A 17,119-nucleotide genomic window follows, 5' to 3' on the forward strand; every position below is an offset into this window, starting at 1 on the left:
ACCCCTCACCTGCCTTCCTTCCGCCCCTCCCCCACACACATAACTTCAGCACAAGGACAAGTAGCAGGAAGTCCCAGCATAAAGAGACTGTCCAGACAGTGACAGAAAGAGTAAACAGGCAAAGATTATGACTCAACCACCTGCAAGGATCTGGCTCAATGACTCTGGTGGAGGAAATGCCTCTTTTTGAGGAGGGGGTTGGGTGATCACCTCCCTTCTCAATATTTCCCTTTTTGTGGCAGCCTGAGCACGATCAGATCCTCGGGTAGTGTTGGTCCAGCCGGCACTTGAAAGCCAAGAGCAAGGTCCAGCGTGAGCCCTCGGACCCGGCTTGAAACCTTCAGCCCCAGACAGATGGACTCAAGGGATTCTGTGAGTGCCTGCCAGACAAAAGTCTGTTCCCAAGGTGTGATGACCACATCACCTCCTACCTCCCCTCCCAGACACCATCACACCCACAAATGCAGACAGGCACACTCTCAGAGTAGCTGAGATGGTAGAAGTTACATTGAAAAAAGCCAGAGCCAAACAGGATTAAACAGGTGAATTTGCTGTGATAAATATAATCCAGATCAAGGATCAAAACCCTTGTCTATATAGGGCATGAGCTGCCAGGACTTAGCTTCTCTGTGTGTATAACCATCCAGGATGGGAAAGAACACAGCAAGACTAGAAGGGACAGAAACACAAAGAAGAATAAGACACAACCCCTGCCCTTGGCACTGTATCACAGTAACAGGACCATAAACTTTGCGGCAAAAACAATGGAAACTACTGTCCCCTGTTTCTGGAGGCCAGAGGTCTGAAATCAGGGTGTTGGCTGAGCCATTCTTCCTCTGAAGCCTCTAGGGGAGGACTCTTCCTTGCCTCTTCCCCCTTCTGGTGGCCCCGGGTGATCCTTGGCCTATATGGCAGCATCGCTCAAATCTCTGCCTCTGTCTTCACATGACCGTCTTCCCTCTGTATCTACACATCATCTTCCCTCAGTGTGGGTTTGTTTCTGGGTCTCTTCTCACCAGTCATATTGGATGAAGGGCCCATCCTACTCCAGCAAGACCCAATCTTACCTAATTATATCTACAATGACCCTCTTTCCAAAGAAGGTCACATTCTGAGGATCTGGGTGGACATGAATTCTTGGGGTGTTACCAACCGGGGTCCTTGGACTCTTTAATCAGTAGAAATTGATGAGAGGCCAGACAAGGAATTCAGGCAAGGCTTTACTGGGATTTGTGCTGCAGCAAGAGGAAGCAAGAACAAGTAACAGTGTGCACTTGCTCTTTTCTCCCTCTCCTCTCTCCAAGGAGGGCAGGCAGTTTCTTAACTGGGGGAGTGTAGGGCAGATCAGCATGGTGGTCGGGCGAGAGGGGTGCCTTGGACGGTCTGCCCATCCCCCTGGTGGTGCCGTGTACAGGGATGATGGGTATTACCCTGCTTTTGGTCCCCGTACCTGATAAACGGCAGTTGGTTTGTGGCCTTTTTTGTATCTTATTGTTTCTACTTTGGCCCCAACTGCGCATGTGTGCAGTTATTTTCAGTCCCTTATAGTTTCTTTGTATTCTGTTGCTCAAGGAGAAGTTTGTCCAGATGCAAGCACTGCAGCAAAGGGTCCCAGTCTTGTCTCAGGGAGACACTATTCAACCCAGTACAGGCATCGACAATCCAGCAGGAGGATATACTGCCAAGTTGCCAATAAAAGTTAGAAGAAAGGACCATATGAAGGGGTTTAAGATGGGTCAGTTCCAGGTGGACATCTAAGCAGCTGTGTAACCCTGGACAATCTGCTCAACTTCTCTGAGCCTCAGTTCTCTGGTCAACAGCATAGGACTGTTTTGAAGGTCAAATGAGAAAAGATGCTTTGTTGCTATAAAGCCCTGTGCACAGACACGTGGGATGTTTCTTCACCAATCCATGCACGTTGGCTTCCTGAATAAATTGGGAGCTGCCCTGATGTCATCAGCGAGCATTTGCCAGGGTATCTCTTGTATAAAGTCCAAGCTGGATCATTTTATGATTCAGGACTTCTGAAGGGCATCCTTTAGTAGCTGCCAGAGGGAATCAGTGTGTGGTCCTGTTAAGCCCTTAACCAGCTTGCCCTCTCCTCTGGTCCAGGCTCCACCTTGCACCCAGCGCTGAGCTTTTGCACCTCTTCAGGGATCTGTTTGCAATTCCATCCCTGAAGAGTTGCAAAAGCTCAGTACCGGGAGGAGAAAAGTGGGCACTGGACCTCCCCTGCCAGGCAGGGAGATGCAGAATGAGCCGAGCACATGACAAAGCACAACCCGGGTGGGACTGCACCTGCAGGACGGTCCAGCCCTTCCCGGAGCAGATGCATGGACCACCTCAGGGCCTTCAGAATTCTCACACGTCCCGCATCTGGAGGACACAGGTCCCTTACACTGACAGTGCTCTGCGCGGCTGGTGAAGCCCTCACACCACCGTTCTCCCCTCCCACCTTCACAACCACATCGTGGACCAGACTGGGCAGCTAGTTTAACGCCGCAGGTAACCGAGGCCAAGAAGTGAGGGTCCAGCCCTCCCCCACACAACTGGCAAAAGATGGGATTGAAACCTGAATAAAAAACGTGCACTGGTGATGAAGCAGTAAAAAATCAGTGACGTGTAGACTACATGGCAAAACGTACATTCTGAAGGTGATGATTTATTTAACCTGTGGCTGAAATAATAACCGTTTTCACTTCACTGACAATATTTTTATGGCACCATTGTAAGCACTTTACAAATATTAAGTCACCTAATCCTCTCAACAGCCCTTAAAGGTAGATACTATTGTCACCCATTTTACAGATGAGGAAAGCAAGACACAGAGAGGTTAAATAACGTGCCCAAGGTAACCCAGCTGGTGGGTGACAGAGCTGTTATAGCTAAGATTAAAAGCTGTGCGTGGAGTTTATTCCATGTATAATAGACTGGATTTTAAACTGATTCTCTGATCCTGAGGAAATAAATGTAATAAAGTTTTCATCTATACTATTTAATTTCTAGCCAGATTTTTTTTAAAAAAAATCATCAAAGTATTATATGTTCATGGTCTCAAATCCACAGCACAGTTAAGAGGAAAAGCAGCATCTCCCAGCCCCACTGCCCTCCCTTTTCCTTTAAACCACTGGGCTCCTCCAGGGTGAAGCTATAAGCAGCCTCTAGAGACAGATGAAAAGAAAGAGGCTGCCTCTGAAATAATCTGAAATTCATTCTTTGCCTAATTTGCAGGGGAGAGGACTGAATGAAAATATTTTCTCTGAGATTGATTTCAAATTATACTGGCAATGTAGAAACTGTTCCCTGGCGTCCAGGCAGGCCCACCCCGTGCTCTGGTGCTACAGGGGCCCGAATGGCTTTCTAGAGGTCCCTGGAGGACAGCAGAGGCCATTGCACTTTCTCTCCATGACCCACGCAGGGCCTACCCATGCACGATGCGGTGGAAAAGGCCTGAGCATCCCAAGTTACGCAGGCCTGGATCCCACCCCCTCTGAGCCTCTGTCTCCTCCTTTGTAAAATGGAGGCAAGAGCAGCACCCACATCCTAGGGTGGCCGCAAGGACTAAATGAGGTGATGTCCTTTCTTTGCACAGGTGTAAAAGCCTGGCGCATGGGAACACACTTTACATGCTGGTTATTTTTCCCTCTTGTGGTTTATGGAAGCAAAAGTGTCTCGTCATTCTGTCAGATGCACTGTGTGCCCCACCCCCGCCCCCAGCCTTAGTTTCCCCACCCGTGGAAGTTCATCCTGGCAAGAGAAAGGTCAGCTCCCACCCAGCAGAGACCAGCCAGGGTTGGGGATTCTCAGGCTCCCCAGTCCTTCTTTGGTGCAGATATTTAAGACTCAGCTCTACAGCCTCGGGGCCTAACCCATGTCTTGGGAGAAGGGCTGCCAAGCAGTGAAAATCCTCTCCAGAAAGAGACTCAACAGAGGGCCACACTTGCAGCCCTTACAGAGAGCCGAGGTGGCCCTTGCTGTCCCCATAGCACAGGCGCTGCATTCCCTACCTGCCGCATTTCAGAGCTGCTTGGCTTGGGTGAAGAGAGCTGTTGCCAGCACATGCCCACGGGCTGGGCTGCGCCCTTTCTCATTTAATTTCCTGGGAGAGGCTAGAACAAAAGGGTCTGTCGCTGAAACTTATCTCAAATTATTTGGGCTCAGAGGAAAGAATCATAGACTCTGCTGGCTGGAAGGAACCCTAAGGATTCATGGATGTCAAGCTCCAGTCTCTGAGTTCAGCTCACTCCAGAAATAACAGCCTCTACCCGCTCCCCAGCACAGAAAGAGATCTAGACCAGCATTTCATAAACTTAAAGGTATATTTGAATCACCCAGGGATCTTGTAATGCAGATTCCGACTCCGTAGGTCGATCTACAGGACTTGCTGCCCTCAGAAAGTCCTGCTGTAATAGGGGGAGTGCAGTCCCTGGGCAGGCCCTTCTCCAACCACAGGGTCTAACATCACAGGGCCTTTAACACCATAGAAAATATTTGTTGGATGGATGGGCAGATGGATGGAAGGATGGAAGGATGGAAGGATGGATGGATGGATGGATGGATGGATGGATGGATGGGCAGGCAGATGTAGATGGACGGATGCTGATGTGAAGATCAAATGTACAATCAGAGAAAACTGGCAGTTGATAGACTGTCCTATAATTACATATCTAGGTAAAAATGTCCTGGAGGTGAAATGAGGGAAGGGGGAAGGAGGGGAGGGAGGGAGGGAGGGGAAGAGGGCAGTGAAAGATGAAAAACCCTCTAAACTCCCAAAGAGTTTTCTTTTTAACTCTACTGGAACATCTTATTAACTTAGAATGATTTAAGGATGTGTCATATCCCCTCCTGTAGACCATGAGGTGTGCGCATGCAGGGCTGTGCCTTTTATCTCCTAATCCCCAGTGCCTGGCTCTAGCAAGAGCTCCATAAATACACACACTTTGTGAAATGAATAGGGATAATAGCTCCATTCAGGAAATCCCCTTTAGGTACCAGACAGGGATATCTCATTTAATCCTGTAACCGCCTTATAAGGTCGGTCCTATTATCACCACTTTACAGATGAGGAATGTGAAACTTGAGAGGATTAAGTAAGATGGCCACAGTCACACAGTCAGTGGTTGGGATTAGTACCCAGGTGGCCAGAGCCCACACTCCTCACCAAGGGAGAGCCAGGTTGTGTGAGGCCTGAAGCTGATACATTTTGAGGGACCCTCTTTGAGAAAAAGCATACCCGCAAAAATCTGCTGCAAAATTTACAAAATAGTATGACCATGTGAACACATCACCGGGACCATTCCCAGCCTTGGAGGTGCCGTGCAGGCAGGGGCTCTGCAGCTTAGGCTACATTAGCTTTGCGGCAAATATGCCTCTGATCTTGACCCACGTGCTGGAAATGAGAGCAACAGGAAGAAGGGAGAGGAAAAAATGTCGGACAAAGAGAGAAAGAGAGAAAACAGGAGCAAAAGGAAAGAAAAGAGGGAGAAAAAGGAGGGGGACTCAAAGAGATGGTTGGAAAAGAGAAAGAGCCATCAGAGACGGGACAGGAAGGAGCTGAGGGGGAGTTGAAGCTGCCTCTAGATGAATGGGGGCAGGGGGCTGGGAGCATCCAGCCAGCTGGTCCCCCAGCACCCAGGAGGACGGGCCCTCTGCTCTCTCCAGGCCTCTGGGCCTCCACCTGTACACCGTGCAGCCTCGTCCCCACAACGACCCTGCCCCGTCCTGCCCCCCTGTCTCCTTCCCAGGCCTCTCTTCAAGCTCCCAGACCCACTTGGGAGCCTGGGCCCGAGCTGGAGACAGGAGGGCTGAGTAATCATCCCTCCAGCAAGCCTCGCCCAGCAGCATTCTTGCCCACGCAGCTACCTCTTTCCTGGTTCATCACCTGAGCACCCAGCAAGGAGATGCAAGCCTGGGGCCTGATGTTTAGCCTGGTACATAGAGGAAGCAAGGTCAGGAAAAGCCTGGTTCAGGGTGGCCCCCTGGCCTCCCACTGCCCGACTGCTGGGTCCTCCTTAAGAGGGACATGCCTGCCTGGGTCTTCACAGCCTGTACCTTGAAGTCACCTGTTCTGAGATCACGGGCACTTGACTTGGCCCAAAACTTCCAATTCTGAAGGCCATCACCCTAGAGTGGGGAATGATGGTGGGCCCAAGAGACCCTCCAGACCAGCTCAGATCTCTGCTGCTCAGAGATGAGTCCAAGGCCACACCTGATGGAGCAGCCAAGATTAGGCCAGTAAACAGTTAAATCTAGCCAATATTCCTCCTTCTGCTCAGAGGTCACCAGGGTCTTTCATGTGCCATATCTCCCCAGACCATCATCCAGGGCTTTCAGACACATGCGTTACATTCAGCCCTGAACCGGGCTCAAGCCCCAGCTCTGCCAAAAACCCAGTGTGATTTGGGGGCCAGTCACTTCATCTCCACCAGCTATGATTTCCTCAACTGTCAAGTGGGAGCAAAATATTCCTCATGGGGTTATGGTGAGAATTAAAGAGATGAAACATACAAGCATGTTATCAATGGATGGGCCAATACAGAAGTCTAACCTGGGCTGGTCTCTGGGGAGGGTCAAGGCTGAGAAATGGAAGAAAATCTAGACTTGTTCAGAAACCGACACTAATTTACTGTGTGATCTTGGACATCCCTTTTGTGGGAATTTAGTTTCCTGACCCACAAAAGGGATGGGAGAAGACAGTTGTCCAAATCCCTTCCAGTTCTGTGGTTCTGTGGTTCCAAGGTGTCGCCTTGCACAACCCCTGGCCAAGGGGTGGCTCCAGACCTCAGGATACAGCAGGATGTGAATCCGCAGTGACCCTCCTGGGTGATACTCAAAATAGTAATAACTGGTGAGGCAGGGGCAAGAAATGCTCAAAAGGGATGCTGGCTGGTACTCCGTATATGAACCTACGCAGGACAGCTTCACTCCAAGGTCCAGGGAAAGGTAGGGAAACCTGTTCTCCACGGACTTCCCAATCCCGTCGCCCCACTCATGGCAACAATCCAGTTCCACCGAGCAGTAAATTCTGTCAGCCCACTCCCCAAACTCCTCCACCACCTCCCCACAACCCCAAACAAAACACCTGCAACTAGAAGAGATGAGAGAGAGAGAGAGAAGGAGGGCCTTCTGACATCACAGACAGCCAACACCCAGTTGGGTGGAAGCCATTCAGCTGGGAAGGCTTTTACAACATCTAGGTGTGTCACCTGTTATGAGGCCAAGGGCCAAAGAATGACTCCAGGTGTTGTTCCAGCCCCTAAGAGGAGTGTATATATTATAAAATGCATAATCCTTCCAGTTTGGCAACTTCACCTGTAGGGCTGCTTTAATTGACCTGCCCCATAGTCTCCAAATCACTCCTGGAAGACAGCGGTGGGAGGGACGTGGCCAGCTCCTCGAGGCGGGGAGAGATGCTGGACGCTAGGGGCCAAAGCCTGCCCTGCACTTAGGCCTCCTCCAGCCAATGCTGCCAGGGGTCTGACCTGCTGGCCAGCCAGGGCCCGATCCCAGAGGGCCCTCCTCCTGACTTGCCGATGTCGCTCAGCTCCAGGCCGTAGAGAATTCGGGAAGGTCGCAGAGCCAACATGGTGAGTGCGAAGGCCTCTGCTCCGAAAACTGGTGGAGGGAGGGTCTCCCCATAAAGGGCCCTTCGGGCAGCTGAGAATTTTGCAACACCTTCCAGGTTAAAAAAAGAAGTCACACCTGACTAGCCCCACACTCCAGCCCCTTATAGGTGTCAGTCCCCACCTGCCCTCTGGCCAACAGCCGTTGCACCAGCACCAAGCCAGGGCCATCCTGCCTACTCTCTTGCCCAAGGTCTCCTGGTCGGTTGGCTGGAGACTGGAGCCACTTTTCCAAGGCAAGGGTCTGCTTTGACACAATGGTGGCCCCCTGCTACCTCTCTGGGGAAACTGACTCCTTTTCTTTTTAAAGAAAAACAGTGGAGCACTGCCTCAGAACAACCTGGGGTGCCGTGGCGATCTATCTGCCCCTTCTTATGGCTCTGCTTTCTCTCCTCCTCTGAACAGCGAGAGCTTCTCCGCTGTCTTGGGGGCAAAGAGAATCAATCCCACCTTTCAGGGAGGACGGCTGAGGACAGGGAGGGGAGGAGGTGGAAACCAGGGAAACCTCCTTCTCTGATTGTTGGCCAAGATGCTGCAGTTGCCAACAAGCAACGTGAAGATGAAAGGGGAGGGAATGAAGGGAAGGGAAGGGGGAGCATTAGGTCCAGGAGAGAAGGGGGTGACCTGCTGGGCCCCTCAGGTGACGGTCTCCTGACTCCCGAGCACTTTCTGTGACACTCCCCTGAACAGTCTGGCAACGCTTTAGCCCCAGGGCTGGGGGAGCTGGGGCCAGAAAGGGGAAGGGGTTCGCCTGCTTTACTCTGCAGTTCAGCCAGGATTGAAGCACCAGCCTTCTATGTCCCGTCCCTAGAAGCCCAGCCTGTTTGCAGAGAAGCTCCATCCCGCCGGGCTCTCAGGAGGGAACAGGAAGCGGTGCCAGTCCGCCTGATGTCAGCGGCTTCTTGGTGGCACTTGGAGCAACATGGAAGGGGGCAATTTGGGGGGCAGATGGTTGGGGCACTAGCCATAGAGTCAAAAGGTCACATGGCCAGCTCCCTTATGAGCTTGTTAGTCTTCAAACTTTACTCTGAGACTCACCGTCTCCCTCTGTAAAACAGAAACATTATCCACATGACCCCCTAGGCACATACACAGGGTTAGTGGAAAGACTAAATGGGCTAGTGATATATGTGAATAGCCTCTGTAAACCAGGGAGCCCTGTACAGATGTCAGCATTTATGACTAAAGAAAAATCCGCTCCAGGGAACGGCAGGTGGGAGGCGTGGCCAGCACTGACCCTCCACTGCCCAGAGAAGGAGCCAGGTGCTACTGTATGAGTGCATGGGGGCAAGTGGGCAAGCTGGGGAGGAGGGACCAGGCCCGGAGCCCCAGAGGCAAGGCAGCAGATTTACCCTCGATCCAGGATGGGACCCAGGGAGCTAACCATGAAACCACCCGTACCTGATAATCCTGTTACTTCCCTGTAAGGAGGCCCACACAACTGTAGCTCCCAGCCCTCCCTTCTCCTTCCCCTCCCTGCTTCCTCCCACACCCTCGGGCCGCTCCCTAGACAAAGTCCTGCACTGGTGGCTGTGTCTTCATGAAGGTTCTCCTTCAAACCTATTCAACCAGGTACACCAGTGAGACAGGAGCTGGGGAGGGCCCTGGGCAGAGGTCTGAGCCCCATCTCCCCTCAAGGGGAATGTGTCCCTTGATATCTGATACCCACAACTGAGCTCTGGAGGGAAGCCTGGGACACTAGGACTAGCCATCCTGATCTTAACTCATTACTGCCCAGGAGGCCCCAACACACCATGAACCACCAGAGTAGAGTGTTCAACACCTGAAGTCAGCCCAAACCTTGGGCCACCCTGGAAGAAGCCGGTCCTCCCCACCCTCTCCTCGACTTGCCAGCTGGTACAGACCCAGTGTGTTGCTGGGCTTGGCTGGGGCTCAGGAATGAGCAGGTCAGCAGGGGTCCGGGAGCATGGGTGGGGTCCACCTCCAAGAGAGGCCGAGTCCAGGAGCCCACTCAGCCCTGGTGGCACCTTCCTGGCTCACAGAAAGAAAAGCTGGGCAGTCGAAAGACCCAAGAGGGCAAGACAGGCAAAGAAGGGCTAGGCCCCCTCCTGTTCTCCAGGCCCCCTCCCTATCTGATGTGACCCCCAAAGTAGCTCCATCCTTCCAACCACCATTTAATCAGCCCCTGCTATTGGCCAGCCTCCAGATGGCTGGAAGGAGGGCAAGAGGGTACAATGCCTAGGTTCTGCCCTGGAGGTGCTCGAAATCCAGAGGAAGGACAGCTCCTTAAGCAAAGGATCCTAAAGGAGTGCGACAAATCCAATGCCAGAGGTGGTGCAAGGTACCCCTGGAGCGGAGCAGGCAGTAAGTTCTCTCAGGGGGCGGCCAGGGAGTTGTCCCAGAAGAGAAAGTACTTGACCTTGCACTAGACCTTGAAGGATGAGCAGGCTCTCTCCAGGCAGAGGGAAGCGCATGTGAACAGCAAGAAAGCGTGGCCGTGGGGGACGAGGGGGAGGGTGCTGTGGCTGGAGCAACAGGCGCAGGGGGCACAGCTGAGGTTTGGGCCCCGTGGGGTGGTCGTGCAAGGCTCTGCACGGAGCTCAGGTTGAGGGTCCCCCCTGTGCCCTGCAGCTCAGGGGGGCTGGGCCAGGGTGGAGTCCCAGCAGCTGCCAGGGGCTCACGCCTTGGGCTGAGCCACCCCCAGAATCTGGCCCAGCCCACCCTTGACCCCTCCCAGGCAGGGCAGCAGGTATCCAGCTCCACTCATTCATCCCAAGAAACGGGCAGCATGCCTCCTCTGTGCTCGCGCTAGACTTGCTGGTGAGAGAAAGCAGACGTGGGCCCTGCGCTCGCTCAGCGTCTAGAGGCAGTGGAGGGTGGGGAGGGGTAGACGGTTATCAAACAACCACACCAACTCCTGTTTCACTAACAACTGACTGACGGGCTGTGATGAAACACGAGGGGAGCTGTCAGAGCCAGACCAGGGCGTGGGCCTTGCTGGAGGTCAGCAGAGGCCGAGGGCTGCATAGGAGCTGGGGTGGGAGGAGATGGGCCGTGTCAGGCAGAGGGACCAGCTGCCGAGAATGTGGACGTACATCCCCAGGTCCTCTTCCGTCCCCCAGGGCTCTTCACTCCTGCACTTGGGGTGGAGTTCTGTGCCTGGCTACTGACACGGAGAAGCGGTTTAGAAGTCGGGTCTGGTCCATGCCCCCGGGGCCTCTCCCTCACCCTCTCCACCTCCCCTCTGTGCAGTTGAGACCCCAGTGGTCACAGCAAACGCCCTTCACCCCCAGCCTGTGCCCTTGACGAAGACTAAGAAAATCTGAGGAGCTGAATGTGGGAAGTGCGGAGAGACTAGTCCAGGGCAGAGAGGAAAAATGGAAGCAACCAAAAACAGGGCTCAGGAACTCTGGACAAACTTTCCGAAGCCCCAGAACTAACGCAGGACAGCAGGAGACAAATGCTCTCAGGCCTGAAAATCTTGGCGGGCCTCTCAGATTTCCCAGGCAGCTCTCCTGCCCTCAGCCTTCCTTCTTGCTCAGATGAAAACATCTGCCTCTGTAAAGCACCTCAAATGCCCAAGCAATGATTCCCCCAGACAGTGAATCCCCAAAACCTGAAATGCATTCATCTGCCACATTCTCTTATAAACCTGTTGCCACCAGACTATGAACTTCTAGAGGAGGGTCTGCGTCTTTTCCATCTTTTTAGCCCCAAACCTAGCACAGGGCCTGGCACGGAATAGGCACTTGATAAACATTTGTGAATGAAGGATAAATAAATGACCAAAGACTGGAACCCCTATAATGAGCGGTCTGATTTATCTGACACTGAAAACAAGATCAGCCAAGTCTGACTGAAAAAGATACCAGATGCTACTGGAGCTGTTACCAAGCTGCTTGCATCCCAGACAGGGCTGGGGTGAGGCCTGAGCCCACCTGGAAACCCCAGTGATGGGAAAGAGAGAGAGTCGGAGCAGAACCAACATGGCAATCCCCCTGTGATGTGCTTAACTCCACCTCGCAGCCCACAGCTCTGACTGTCAGGATTGCGGCAGAGAAATTCGTAAACAAGACTCAGAACCGAGACACCTCTCCCCGACCCCTCCCTCTCGGAGCAGCTTCCAGCTTCCTGGCATAATCCGCATGCAAGCGGAAACTCTTACAGGGTAGCAGGTGAAAGAAATACTTGAGGAAGAGGGCGAGAGACTGAGTTGGCACCCGTTCGGGGACGGGCACCCGTCCAGGGATGGCAGCAGTGTCTTCCGTCACAAAATGTTCTGCGTATCTGTCTGGCCGGGCTCTGCCTGCTGACGTGTCTGATGTTTTAGGCATTTCCTGCAGTCTTAATTTCTTCCTTTATGATATGCATGCATTCATTCAGCGTGTGTTTCCTGAGCATATGCTATGCGCTGGCTAGACACAGTGGGAGAGTCAGAGAAAAATACCCAGAATCGAAGCCCTCGGTTCCATAGGCTCCATGGATGGAACAGAGGCAGGGGAAACTACTTCCCCCACCCCAGGCAGAGCAGGGCGCTCGTTCACCCATGGATGTGAAACAGAAAGGGGGCAACATAGCTGAGGTCACCCCACTTCACCGTCATCCCATTCCCACCCTGACACTGGGACTTCACTCAGGATCACACCTCGGATCCTCAGAGAGCAGGGTTCTGTCAGGCTGTCGGGAGGACCTACCCTGGTGAGGAGGAATCACTGATGCGCTAAAGAGAATAATAACAACAGCAGCCATGTCTCACCTGCACCCAAACACAGCAAGCACCGCATTTTGTGGTTTGAGAAGCACATTCACATCCAGAATCTCCCTGAATCGTACCCACAACTCTCTGAGATACAGTGATCCTCCTTGTACAGATGAGGGGACTGAGACTCAAAGAGCTCAAGTGACTTGAGAAGGGCCACGCAGCCAACAGGGATCAGGGCTGGGCTATAAGCTCTGGGATTTGGGGATTAAGTGCCCTGCTTTTCCTTCACACCCTGCGTCTCCTCTAAGATGTGGACCCATAAGACCTGGACTTGAACTAGAACGAGAACTTAAACTAGAAAGGACCAGGGGACCCCATGTTCCTATCTAGAAGCTGATAGATTATATGATAAAGTATGCATTTAGGGAAGACTGCATCAGCTGGTGCAATCAAGTGGAAGAAAGACAATGTCATTTCTGCAAGGAGACTGCATCTCTCGCTAATCTACTAAAGGTCACTAAGGAGGAAAAAAACACATGGACACAGGAAACCAGTGGACATAACTAACTTAGACTTTCATGAAGACCAAGAAAAAGTTTCATGCCTGATGCTGCTTAGGAGAAAAAAAGACTCAAGTTACCATGAGATCACTAAGGATAGAAAATTGATTTAAAGAGAGAATGTTAGGAGTAAATCAGGCCTAGGACTAGTCTCACCCATGGTTAACAGTAAGCTCTTCAGAATCACAGGCCCTAAAGAAAGGAGACCATCCAGATAAGTGGTTCCCCAAAATTTGGTTCAGCCTCAGAGCCCTTTGCCCCCTGAAATCTAATGTAGAACCCCATATGGAAAACAGAGAAAACCAGAGCTGCAGTGTTTGAAAGGACTGCAACCCCCAGCCACCCCTGCCCTCTCTCCCTCCCAACACTATGGCAACCTCTGGGGGCTCCACCAAATCCCCCCAGGATGCCACAGAGCCCTTATCTGGCCTTGCCTTTGTCTACTGTGGAAATTTCCTTCACGATCCAGCTTCTACTCACAGTTCTTCTGTGGCTGAAAACAATCCTCCCCTGGCCAAGAGGAAGCCGTCTTTCTGTAATTTCCCCATTCATCCTCAGCCTCCTCTTCACCTTCACCTTGAGACGCCCCTACACATTTCAAGGGACCACACGTGTGCTACCCTGAATCTTCACTCCTCTGGCCTGCATCCTCCACCCTTTGTTCATAGAGAGATCACACATGTCACATGACATCACTTTGGGTCCCCTAACTGCTCTGGTCGCTCTCCCCCAGGGCACCCGAGTCCTTCAATTCCTTTCCTGAAGTCAGAGCCCTTGACCTAATGAAACCACAAAATAGCTACCATTTGCTTGGTTCCTACTACACATATGCTAAGCCCTCTACTAAGCTCTTTCTCATTAATAATTAATGATCTTTTAGTATCTATTATGTCAAGCACTTGCTAGGTTCTGTATTGATACTGTTATTAATTATTAACAAAAATAATACAATATGTACTCCATGGACACGAGGACTTTGCTTACTGGTTCACTGCTGTATATACAGTCCCAGAACAGTGCCTTACTGAATGGACAAAGTATGATGATTGTTGTTGTTGTTGTTATTAATATTTATTGCATTCCTACTATGTAACAGGTAATGTGCTATATGCGGTACATACTTTGGTCTCATTAAGAGGAAGACATTGAAATTCTGTCTCTCTGTCTCTCTCTCTCTCTCTCTCTCTCTCTCTCTCTCTCTCTCTCACACACACACACACACACACACACACACACACACATAATATTGAGGCTCCCAGGGGTTAAAAAACTTGCCTGAGGCTCGTGCTCCATCCAGTATAAAACACAGCCTTCCCTAGCAATTTGCAGCCCAGCATGGAAAAACTTCACCAAGTGTTCCCAGAGTTATGTGAGTGGGCAGGAAAGTGGCAAAGGAGCTTCGGGTTTTACAACTACAAAGTAATAGATGCAGAGCAGTCACGGAAGCAGCACTGAGGCACTATTTACAGGATCACGAGGTCGGAGTTCACAGGCAGAGATCCGGAAATCACTACAGACTTTGGCCAGGAGATGGCAGCTCTTTGCTGCAGCAGCCAAACCAGCCCACTAGCGGCTGGTTCTCTGGCAGCAACCAGAACAAAAGAGAATGCTCTGGTCCTGCCCTGTGCAGACCCACCTGCAGAGCCTCCTCCAGCGCTGTGGGGGATCCTGCTCCCCAAGCTTCTGGGGTATGGGAGGGGATGAACTTTCATGTGCTAAACTCCTCTGCATGTCAAAGCACCGAACCACATGCATCATCCCTGTTAACCCTCACCAACAACCCTGTGCAATAGATCATATTCTCCCCATCTTACAGATGAGGAAACTGAGACTCAAAAAAATTAAGTAACATGCCCAGGACCACATGGCTGGCAAGGGGAAGAGCTGGATTCAGGCCAGTGCTCCTGATTCAGCGCTCAGGGGGTACAGAAGCAGGGACACCCCCCTCTGACCAGAGCATCTGAGACCCCTCAGACCACAAACACCAACCGAGGGGGACCATGAGCAAGTCTGTACAATCATGAGAGGACCAGATGGGTTTCCTGTGGGCTTGAAAAGGTGCATCGTAACTAGCAGGTAAAGCACCTGACAGAACCTTTCTCGCTGTCTGGTTTTATCATAGTTTTATCACACCAAAGTCCCAAAGGAGGAAACTGGGTCCAGATGTTAAATGATTTACCTAAGGTAAGTAATAGCTAAATAAAAAATAGCTCCACAGATAAACAGATGAGTCGGACTTTATAATACCAAGTCCTTCTTTCCTCCCCATCATTTCTCTCCCGGTTAAAGTTTAAAGGGCAATTCAGGACAGGCAAAGGGGAGTATGATTTTTCAAAGGCAATGTAAACTTTGTGGGGTTCTTTCACAAACCTCAGCCTGCATCACAGATGGCCGTTCCCTAGTTCAGGTAAATTGCAAGGTTTAGAGAACCCTGCCAAGCTTTAAGATCTATCAACTCTTCCCAAAGGCAAACCCTCTAAGGGTCCCAGTCAGTCTAGGTGTCCTGACTCCTGATGGCTTTCCTGTCCCCTTCAGCCATTGTGCAGTCACTGCATTCAGGTGTGCAAAACTGGGGGCACCTTCCTTCCCATCAGATCCTGCAGGGAAGGGAGGGTGGGCTGGATGGACACACTGTCCTGGGGCAGAAAGAAAACTGAATAAAGTAGAATTGTTGAGAGAACTCAGAGAGGCTGCAGAGACCAAAGGATGGCCCTCAGGTGGGATGTGCAGGAGCGACAGGTAACAGCAGCATCACCTAGAGGCAAGGGCTCTGCATTGGGGAACCAGGGCTTCCTTCACTTTGACTCAACCCAACAGGCATGTACCAGCACCTCACTCCTGCCCTTGACAACATCTTGCCACATGACCTGGGGAGAGCTAGCTCAACGCCTCTGTGTCTCAGTTTCCCCATTTGTAGAACAGGAATTGTTACATTCTCGCCCTCTCCCGGGCCCTACCCGGAGCTGAGAGCTGTGCCTGAATACAAAGGTAGATTCTTAAATGACAGCAGCTGAACAGCAGGCTGGCAGCAGGATGACGGCAGGCCACCTGACACCTCCCTTCCGCCCCAGGCCCTGCCCCAGAGCCATTATACGCTGGGACAGGGCCAAGGTACTCAGCTCAAATTGCCAACAGGTCAGCACCTATGTGGCTTAGCACAAGGCAAAATCATTTTGCCTTGTTTTGGCTTAGAACAAGGCAAAATGGTTTCTAATGCAGCAGCCGAGGCTGAGGCTGGTCCAGAGGAAAATGTGCTGCCGACAGGACACCTCAGCACAAGGCAGATTGAGTGAGGATGTTTCCAGAGGCTCCTCCGTGCCAGGGCTTGGATACCCACCTGTGCGTGGCCCGGACTGGGGGGATCTGCCTGGAGACAGGCTAACAATTCAGAAGGCCCTTGAAAGCCAGCATGAGTTGTCATCTCTGAGAACCTTCCATGCACTCAGGGCTACTGCATCACAGCCAGGCTTGTCTCAGGAAACTACCACCCTCCTCTCTTGACTCATGATCCCCCAGCCCTCACTTCATGTTCCCTCTCGTCACCTTACCTGTCATAGCTGAGGCACCCAAGAGAGAGGGTACTTGCTCCAACCTGGCAAAGGCATCAGCCTGCAGATGGAAAGGACATAGCTGCTTGCCGTCACGTTGGGGGTGGGATGCAGGTACACGGGTCAGAACAGTGTGAGGTCCCTCAGAGAAGCACCTGAGGCAGCCGATGGCTGAGCCCCACTCCGCAAGCTGACTGGAAGCAGCCTCTGGGTCCCCTGGCTCACCCAGAGATCTTTCCCCCCCACCTCCCTCGGGTTTTCCTCCCTGCTATGTCACCAGCCTTAGCAACCTAGCTGCCACCTGCCAGAGCCACAGAGGTCCTGTATACCCCATCACCTAGCAACAGCAGCAGCCCTGCTCTAGGTTTTCCCAGAGAGACCATGGGAAGCCAGGGCTTTAGACCCCATGGGAGCCTGAAGCTGCCACAGGCCAGATCAGGACCAGAAAGCCCCTTTCTGTAGGCCCCTGCTCTCCCTTCTTCTACACCCCAATCATCCCAGCTCTGCCCCTACCAACTTCTTTCCGGAATAAGGAATGCAGAGTCAGCATTGTGGAGAAGAGAGAAATAAGGCCCCAGGGGCAGGGTGCTTGGCAAAGAAAGCAGACAAAGAAGCTGGGCAGGTTTTCTGTTCCTTTGGCCTCTGTGAGCATTTGCCTCTTCATTGCCTCATTATTAGCCTGGTGATACCCATTTCATTGTGTGGTTAGTAACCTCTTATCTGCTT

General features: G+C 51.9%; 2 protein-coding genes across 2 annotated transcripts in view; one reads left to right on the plus strand and one right to left on the minus strand.

Annotated features, from left to right (window-relative positions):
* Positions 1-7,585, minus strand: part of SMIM35 (small integral membrane protein 35) — a 56,072-nt gene extending 48,487 nt beyond the window's left edge. Inside the window, exon 1 of the mRNA XM_060105266.1 lies at positions 7,482-7,585. Within this exon, the coding sequence (XP_059961249.1) occupies positions 7,482-7,585 (104 nt within the window). The remainder of the gene's footprint in view (positions 1-7,481) is intronic.
* Positions 7,586-9,817: 2,232 nt separating this feature from the next.
* Positions 9,818-17,119, plus strand: part of TMPRSS4 (transmembrane serine protease 4) — a 35,113-nt gene continuing 27,811 nt past the window's right edge. Inside the window, exons 1-2 of the mRNA XM_060105267.1 lie at positions 9,818-9,924; positions 10,215-10,332. Of these exons, the coding sequence (XP_059961250.1) occupies positions 9,818-9,924; positions 10,215-10,332 (225 nt within the window). The remainder of the gene's footprint in view (positions 9,925-10,214; positions 10,333-17,119) is intronic.

The sequence above is a fragment of the Mesoplodon densirostris genome, chromosome 7, assembly GCF_025265405.1.
Source record: "Mesoplodon densirostris isolate mMesDen1 chromosome 7, mMesDen1 primary haplotype, whole genome shotgun sequence".
Lineage (NCBI taxonomy): Eukaryota > Metazoa > Chordata > Mammalia > Artiodactyla > Ziphiidae > Mesoplodon > Mesoplodon densirostris.